At 39.7% G+C, this 9513-nt stretch overlaps 1 protein-coding gene across 1 annotated transcript; it reads left to right on the top strand.

Annotated features, from left to right (window-relative positions):
• Nucleotides 1-786: 786 nt before the first annotated feature.
• On the top strand, nucleotides 787-6102 carry LOC121739321 (cytochrome P450 6B6-like). The gene is made up of 3 exons (XM_042131716.1): nucleotides 787-1895; nucleotides 3818-4071; nucleotides 5935-6102. The coding sequence occupies exons 1-3, from the start codon at nucleotides 787-789 to the stop codon at nucleotides 6099-6101; spliced, it is 1530 nt and encodes a 509-aa protein (XP_041987650.1). The 3' UTR covers nucleotide 6102.
• The last annotated feature ends 3411 nt before the right edge of the window (nucleotides 6103-9513 follow it).

Consider the following 9513-nt stretch of genomic DNA (forward strand, 5'->3'; position numbering starts at 1 on the left):
CCACCCCACCGTGTAAGGTGTCGTTAGATAGGTTTTTTAAAAATATTACGAGTATTCATATACTGTTTATAATATTAATATTAATTATAATAATATATTTATAATTTATAATATTACATATAAGTAAATCATTTTCTGATTTAGGGATCCATTTATGAAATATGAAGTTTTAAAGTGGAAAAAATCGTAAGAGTCCAGTGTCGCTGGTAGAAGGTAAGGGGTAACAGCTAAACGGTTGCTTCTATAAATGTGAAAAATACAGGAGAGTAGGAAATATGCTGAATTTAAAAGGAAAACTATCACGGCTAAGAAAACTTCATAAGTTATTGAGTAAGTAATTATTAGTCGATCAACTAAAAAAATGTATTCGGCAAAGTTTGAAGGAACTTTTAGACTTTCGTTCAAATTGCTTTGAACGTAACTGAGATGTTGTTAGTAGTGTAAAAGAAACACGTTATAAATGTCCTGTCATAGACCAATCAAAAATTATTGCGCGTGGCCCACTGACCTCCATTAAAATACAAGTATGTTTAATGGAGATCAGTGGCGTGGCCCGACTAAGGCCCGACACGCACTTATCCGATTTTTTACGTACGAAAAATTGCGACTAATTACTCGTGTTTATCGCGCACCCGATCAATCAAACTTTATCAATGTCTGAATTTAATGAATGGCCTTATCTGATACGTAAATGTTTAAATATTCACGGCCGCCCGCTGCTCGGAGAGTACAATAGCCGCCCTCGGCATCGCCTCCTCGAAACTGCCCCTCGGTCTTTCGTCCAAAATGTTTCCCATTCTAATCGTTCTAGTTTTCCTGACGCTGTACTTGTACGGCAAGCGGAACCATGACTACTGGCGGCTCAGGGGCGTCAAGTACGAGGAGCCGATGGTCTTCTTCGGCGGCAACCTGCGGCCGGCCCTCGACGGGATGTCGTACTCGGAGCGGTACGCCGCGATTCACAAGAAGTACGAGAACGAGAAGTACGTCGGCCTGTTCAAGGGCAACTCCCCCGCCCTGCTGGTCCGCGACCCGGAGCTCATCAAGCACGTTCTCTCCTCCGACTTTAAGAACTTCCACTTCCGAGGCCTGAACCCCAACGAGGAGGTAATCGAGCCCCTCTTCCACAACATATTCACCATCGACGGCGATACTTGGAAGCTGACGAGGCAGAAGATGACCCCGGCGTTCACCAGCGGGAAACTGAAGGCCATGTTCCCCCTGATCCTGCAGGGCGCCGCGAAACTTGTGAAGATGCTCGACGAGGTCGCGACAGCCGGCGCTGAGGTGGACGTCCGTGACCTGATGGCCCGCTACACGACCGACTTCATCGGGGCGGTCGGCTTCGGGGTGGACTCCAACTCGCTGAACGACGAGAACTCGGACTTCAGGAAGCTCGGGAAACGGATCTCCATGTTCACGAAAAGAGACACCCTCGTGGCGGTCCTCAAAATGTCGTTGCCGAACATCTTCAAGAATCTGCGCTTCATCGCGCCGGAGGTGGAGAGGAAGACCACTTCGATAGTGCGACAGATCTTAGCCCAGAGGAATTTCCAGCCCTCGAACAGGAACGACTTCGTGGACTTTATGTTGGAGCTGAAGCAGAAGGGCACGATCGTGGGCGAGTCTATCGACAAGGTGAACGCGGACGGCTCCCCCGCGATGGTGGAGTTGGAAGTCGACGAGCGCTTGATCACGGCGCAGATTTTCCTGTTCTTCCTGGCGGGCTTCGAGACGTCGTCGTCGGCGAGCAGCTTCTTGCTCCACAACCTGGCGTACCACCCGGAGTGCCAGGCTCGGTGCCAGCGGGAAATAGACGACGTTCTTGAAAAATACGACGGAAAACTCAGCTTCGACGCCGTCAAAGAGATGAAGTTCACAGAAATGTGTCTCAAGTAAGTAGCCTATTTTTTATCGTTTTAATAACAACATTTAATACAAGTTACTAGTTACTATACTGTACTCGGCGAAACACGGCGGCACAGTATAGCAATATCCCTAGGGGATAGTATTGTTTTCCTCTATGGGATATGTCATATTGCTATACGTCATTGGTGACGGCGGTCCAGTGGGTCAAAAATAGGGAATGCAATCTCGTTCTCGCGAGATCTCGGCCTTTTTTAGCGAGATTGATCTCGAACGAAAAAAGGCGAGATCTCGCGAGTTTGACGAGATTGCACTTGAGGATAAAAACGTCTTATTTGAAGCGCGGACTGACACGGACGGAGTTGCGATCACGGAGTCAAAGTAAAGAGGAGCTGGCCTAAGCAAATGTGCACTGTGATTCTCAACTAGGTCCTGAATTTTGACTTCTCGTTGTTTTGTTAGTTATAAAAGAACTATTTTATTACTAAAAGATTTGTGTTTGATAGTGCGCTTTTATAATTCTGGACGTCACGTTATCGTGGACGCCGGCTTGTTTGATGCATAAAATTCTAAGTATTGAAAAAAATCTTGAAAATGAATGTTTATCTTATAAAACTTATAATATTTATTACTGCTTTTTCGTAATTTATTCAAATATTGTGATTATTTGCAAAAAAACCCACCAAACTGCTAATCTCGCGAGATATCGAAATTGGCGAGATCTCGCGGTATTGTATTCATAAACTCGCGGGATCTCGCTTGAGCCCCAATCTCGCGAGATTTGCATTCCCTAGTCAAAAACTTGTAATTTTCTATACAAAGCCGCGATTGACAATATCTGACACTTCACTCTCAATCGCGGTTTATATCATAGACATTAGGATGGTTTATATCATAAAGTTAATCTAGCGGAATAGAGAAACAAAGGCGAGCAAGAGAGATGTTACTATCAGTAAAACTGCGTGGTAAAAAGACGTGTGAATGTGATACATGACAGCGGCACTCATTTTTAGGGTTCCGTAGCCAAATGGCAAAAAACTGAACCCTTATAGATTCGTCATGTCTGTCTGTCCGTCCGTATGTCACAGCCACTTTCCTCCGAAACTATAAGAGCTATACTATTTGAAAATTGGTAAGTAGATGTAGTCTGTAAACCGCATTAAGATTTTTATACAAAAATGGAAAAATTATTAAAAACTTTAGGGGTCCCCATAGGTAGGTACCACTGAAACAAAAAAAAATATTTTTTCATCTAACCTATACGTGTGGGGTATCTATGGATAGGTCTCCAAAAATCATATTGAGGTTTCTCATGTCATTTTTTTCTAACCTGAATAGTTTGCGAGAGAGACTCTTCCAAAGTGGTAAAATTTGTGTCCCCCTCTAACTTCTAAAGTAGGGGCATGATAAGTCTAAAAATAATATATGGTGTACATTACTATAAAAACTACCAACGAAAATTGATTTGAACGAGATCTAGCAAGTAGTTTTTTAATACGTCATAAATGGTAAACCTTAAATTAATTTTCATTAAATCAACTGAAATATAAAAATAAACCAAAAACCTTTTAATTTCATTAAAAGACGTCCAGTCGGCACGTGCCGCACGTTGACAATTTAATCTCATAGAAATCATGTTCAATCATGCTTGTGTAAGTGTATACGCAGTATACTTACACATATTTTTACACACAGATGAAACCGATTTTGGTTTCGTTTGACAGCTCAAGATTGTTGCTCTATTCCGCTAGGTATATTAACTTTATGGTTTTAAATATAGAAAATGACAAGTTTTTGATCGGGAGTCAATGACCGCTACCGCCAGGTGCCATATTTCACCGAGTACAGTATAGGAAACTATTATTAGCTAAGTGTGACTCATATAGATTGGTAACCACCGACTATCTTACGAGAAAGCCACAGTTCCATAAATATACTATTATTCTTCCAGGGAGGCGCTTCGAATTCTGCCTTCCCCAGGATTCCTGCATCGGAAATGTACCCGTCCGTATACGTTACCCGGGACGGACCTGACCATAGACAAGGACGTGGCCATCGTCATCTCGGCGCAGGGTCTGCACCACGACGAGCGCTACTTCGACGAACCCGAGCAGTTCCGACCGGACAGGTTCGATCCGGAGAGGGGCGACAAGATACCCAAGTATGCGTACATGCCCTTCGGAGAGGGACCCAGGTCTTGCATAGGTAACAATAAATATTATAATCCTTACTGTCCTTACCTCAGAACAGTTAAATATCTAAAATCTGTGGTCCTTAGATTATTATACTTACTTTTTTGTATAAAATAAGGGGGCAAACGAGCAAACGGGTCACCTGAGGGAAAGCAACTTCCGTCGCCCATGGACACTCGCAGTATCAGAAGAGCTGCAGATGCGTTGCCGGCCTTTTAAGAGAGAATAGGGTAACAGGGGAGGGTAGGGAAGGGAATAGGGTAGGGGATTGGGCCTCCGGTAAACTCACTCACTCGGCGAAACACAGCGCAAGCGCTGTTTCGCGCCGGTTTTCTGTGAAAACGTGGTATTTCTAGTGCTAAAATATTAATATGTACCTAGTTCATTTTTTTTTATGTAAGTGGCTTAATAATTAGTAACTTCGACATTCGTGCTTGCTTTCCTTTAGAGAGGTGAAATAAATTCCACCTCACACAAGCATTTTAGAGTTTCGGTTTAAAAACGGGACCCTATTACTAAGACTTCGTTGTCTGTCCGTCTGTCTGTCTGTCTTTCTGTCTGCCTCCAGGCTGTAACTTTCACAAATTATGTAGGTATGTCTGTTGCCGCTATAACAACAAAAACTTAAATCAAAATAAAATTAATATTTAAGGGGGCTCCCATACAACAAACGTGATTTTTTTGGCCTTTTTTGCTCTATATCAATAATGACAACAGATAGGTAGGTACTTGAATTTTTCTCAAAGTCCTTAATTATATGTGTACTTTAATATTTAATATTAATTTTAAAATAAAATAAAAAATTATTTTAATTAATACAAAAAATACAAATTTTGGCCTAATTTTGCTCCATAATGGCACGGAACCCTTCGTGCGCGAGTCCGACTCGCACTTGGCCGATTTTTTCTAATTCTAAACGTACATTTTTCAAATATAATATTTGTAAAAATATGTTTCTTGTCAATAATTTTGAATAATTCTATACAAATAAGTTAATAGGATAAGATAATATCATTTCCGCTACGTATTTATATAATGCGATTAGCAGCACTAATTTAGGTATGTTGATAAATATTTACGCAGTAAACAGTCACCTTCTTAAGAGATAAGGTAGAAATGCATTTGCTAAGTCGCCAAATAATTTTACAACAACAATGCAACATTGTTATTGTAAAATTATTTGGCGACTTAGCTAATCCGAAAATCTTTTGCTCTATTTACCTGTTAGCCTATGCGCTGAAATCAGTGCCGGGTTAAGCATTAACAGCACCCTGGGCGAGATTTGTTTAGCGTCCAGGTCGCTGGTAGAGCTAAACGCCGCGGGCGCCCCTTTTAGCTGCTTTCGGCGCCCCTTTCTAACGGCGCCCTGGCCCTCGCCTAGCGTCTACCGCTACTGGCTAAAACTATACAGGATGTAACAAAACTAAGTGATAATACTTTAGGGTGTGTATTTGTTCCATAAATGGAGTTCACTCGAACACCCCTGAGATCATATCAAAGAGTTTTCGTGGTTGCTTACCACTGTTGATCCTGGCGACACAGGAGTTGCAGTGGTGGGAATTTGTGGTGGGCCAATCGCCCGTAATTTTTTTATATAGAGTTCACTGTGAAAGGTGAACCGCTGAAACGGCCATTTTTTGTGATTTGTATGGGCAAGCGCCCCAGCGTCATGGATTTTCCCAAACAAATCACAAAGAAATTGCTCTTGCAGGGCTGCTACTATCATACTGAACTCTAGGTATTTAAGGAGTGTTCCTGAAATACCTAGAGTTCACTATGATAGTAGCAGCCCTGTTACACACCCTAAAGTACTATCACTTAGTTTTGTTACACCCTGTATAAACATAAAATAACAACACAATTTCCTCTATTCCAGGTGAGCGCATGGGCATCATGCAGTCCCTGGCCGGCGTGGCGACGGTTCTCCGTCACTTCACCGTTGTACCGGCCGAGAGCTCCGTGCGAACTCCACGCATTGACCCCCGTTCCGGCATCACACAGAACATCCTCGGAGGACTTCCCCTGGCTATTAGGAAGAGATAGAAGTAGGGGCTATAGGGTAGTATAGGAAAAAATAGAAGAAGTAGAGTTAAGGTGACGCCCGACGCCGCATTAAATTAAAAAAGGGTGTAAGCGACAAAATGGTTTTTGTCATGTAACAAACCATAAATATATTTCATATGATATGTGGGCCAATTACAAGAGTATGCTTCAACTAATCTATGTACAAATTTTGGAAGCCTAAATCACTCTGCTTTGTTGGCAAAATTAGAATTCCTGTTTTTACAGAGGTCTTTTTGATTGCTTATTACTATATACTGTGTTATAAAGGTTGACCAATCGTGTTATGCAATGGTTAACTCAAAGACAAGATGTCATGATGAATACTGAAAATGAACTTAGCTAGTCATTGTTGAGAAAAATTGATATCGTTTGCACCAAAACTATCAATGCGTCACCTCAAAGGGAAGAGATAGAAGTTATGCAGATAAGTACAAGAGCTAGTTGGCATGAGGGCCGGCTGGACTGGACAAATACTGACTATTATAATTATTATATACTTAAGTATAACTAGCTGTACCGGCAAACGTTTCTTTGCCATATAAAGTGTTTCGCCCGTATTATTTTATTGAAGTGACTAAATATAAGTATATCACCATGGCAACGTCCATCGCTATCCCGTCGCACAAACAATGGTCGCCGTCAGGCTCGAGTTGTACTAATTTACTATTACTTATTCAACAAATGCACTAATCAATATAAAAAGTACCCAGTAGCCGATTCTCAGACCCACTGAATATGCATATAAAATTTGGTTAAAATCAGTAAGTAAAGCCGTTTCGGAGGAGTACGCGGCCTAACATTGTGATACGAGAATTTTATATTTGTATTATAAGATATATTTTAGGTATAGTGTTTGTATTTAGTAGTGTTTTAGCCTAATACCTAACATGACCGGAGGCCCGAAGGCAATCCTCCCTAGTCCCTTATTGTTGACTTTATATTATGTTGGGTTATTGTAGGATTCCTGCCGGGCGATTCACAATTCCCGTTCCATTTTGATTCGGAAACTTTACCGTGCGGTCAGGTCAACGCCGAGCGCGGCGAGCGTTTGGATGTCGCGCGATGAAGTTTCTTAATCCGAGTCGAATTCGAGAGTGAATCAGGGCCACTCCTACAATGTAACAGACAACAGTAAGCAATGTTTCTAAATATTGCTTACTGTTGCGTATTCGTGTACAGTTATTATTTTCATATTATTATTTAGGTGTAGGTATTGTCAGCGTTTTGTATAACGCTGACGCTGATCGTGTTAATCTCTAAAGTATTATGTATAGGTATGTAGGATTTGTCACGTACGAACATCCGTTTAAGTTTATGTTTAATATTTATGCGATTGGCAACGTAATGTATTATTTCGTTTGTAAAGAACAATAGAAGTACTTAATTAGTACTTAAGTAGTTCTGTCAGAGAAAATTATTTTAAAGCCTATGTGGCCTATGGGCTATGTAATTTTGTCGGGCTATATAGATGTTAGCCGTGGTCTGTGGCTGGGCTTTACATAATTGCAATATATAATACTATATTGCAACAGTTAATTGACAGCAGATATTGGTTCAATTTTCGACTATTGCATTGCTGTCGCAAGATGCAAACCATAATAAAGCCTATGAACACTAGTTATAAACTTTTAAGTACTACGTAGTACTTATAACTCAGTGCCTATGAATAATATTTTTTTGCAGCACATATTATGTTTCATTATTGAAGTTATGTTATTCTAACTTTTTTATATAATATGTATTAGATACCTACTAAAATACTAGTTTTATGAACTGCAATACATACCTACGTGTAGCGATACTTTTATTTAAGATGTGATCTCTAAAATGATACAATAATTAATTAATAAAAAACTAACATTTATAGATTAAGTTACCTTTTTAGTGTTAATTTAAAATATTTTTATACTGCACATTACACATGATGACGGTACAATTGTAAAGTGTAAGTTGTTGCCATAACAATAAATGAAGTATAAAATTGATACGACTTTGCATCTACGAATAATAAAAACTAAGGAATCGTAACTCCCATACTATTACCGTTTTAAATTTGATTCCTTTTGAGCTGTCATGTAACGTCAGCCTAGTACCGCTCAAGGTCACCTAAATATTGCAAATGTATTGAAATGTGTACCTAAGGTACACTTTTTTCACAAGTATTGTGGAGCACGTTTTTTGACGGAGTTACTTTTCCTTAGTTTTTATCATCAGTATATATATTAAGTCTATGGTTTTTATTATTCGTAGCTTTACATACATAAAGTACCAATTCCGTCCGCAGCTAAGGCGCTTTGCAGACGATGGGGCCAATGTCTGCGGCTGCCCGCGCCGCGTACACAAAGCACATGCCGTCGCATTATAGTGGTTTAAGTAATGGGTTTCATACCCATTACAAAAGGAGGAGAATATTATAAAAAATAAGAAAAAAATAATTTACGGGTGATCTGAGTTAGGGAAAAGTGTGGGGGGAGGTTTTAAGGGGAAAAACGGTTTATCTCGATTTCTGGCAAAACTAATATTCCTATGAAGAAAAGTCAAACGGAAAAGTTGTAGATAAGAAAAAGATCTAAAACTATTCTATTTACACTTTTTCTCCATAAGCTCAAAATTTACGTGAAAAATTAAAAAAAAAACATGTTTTTGGTTTTTTATTTATATCTTTTACAAAAAATTTTTTTTGCACGAATTTTGGTGATAACTATTTTTAAGTCCTAAATACGCTGTCATTTATTTGATTAGAAATATTTATTTTTTTCACCTCTCTTGCGTCTACAGTCCAGTCAATAGTAAATTCCCCATCATGTACTATAGTAGCAGGCGACATAAATATAAATATTAATTTTGACGATGTGAACCAGCCCGAGGAAGTTGCCACAAGATATCTATGGGTATTAGCTGAATTAAATCTTATTCCTGCTGTCACTAAACCAACTCGCGCTAAGTCGTGCTTGGATCACATTAAATTAAATTAATTCGAAATTCCATGCCGAGTCTGTTATCTTAAAAACAGATGTGACCGATCATAACATGGTAGTAGCTGGAATTGCCTTAATTGTCCCTTATCAAACTATAAAAAACAACTACGACTAAAAATAGACAAATCATCAATTATCGTCGATTTAAAAAACCAGGACTGGCATGATGTCACTAAATTAACAAATGTCGATGAGGCAGTTGCAAAATTTAGTAACAAACTCTCAGGCATAATTGACAAACATTCCTCTTACGTTCCTATTAGCCGATCCAAGTACACTTTCAAACCCTGGATGACTCCTGGCTTAAGAGGAGTCCACACCGCCCTTTTTTCCATACAAACGTTGTCCCCTGTTTCCTCCCTGGATAATGCTAGTAGAGTTATAATTTTTTTTCTGAATATCTACGGCCACTA

This window comes from Aricia agestis, chromosome 2 (assembly GCF_905147365.1).
Source record: "Aricia agestis chromosome 2, ilAriAges1.1, whole genome shotgun sequence".
NCBI classification, from domain to species: domain Eukaryota; kingdom Metazoa; phylum Arthropoda; class Insecta; order Lepidoptera; family Lycaenidae; genus Aricia; species Aricia agestis.

Coding starts and splice junctions, on each gene's coding strand:
- LOC121739321 (XM_042131716.1), top strand. CDS start 787: ATGTTTCCCATTCTAATCGTTCTAGTTTTCCTGACGCTGTACTTGTAC. Junction 1,896..3,817: donor TTCACAGAAATGTGTCTCAA/GTAAGTAGCCTA, acceptor TTATTCTTCCAG/GGAGGCGCTTCGAATTCTGC. Junction 4,072..5,934: donor GGGACCCAGGTCTTGCATAG/GTAACAATAAAT, acceptor CCTCTATTCCAG/GTGAGCGCATGGGCATCATG.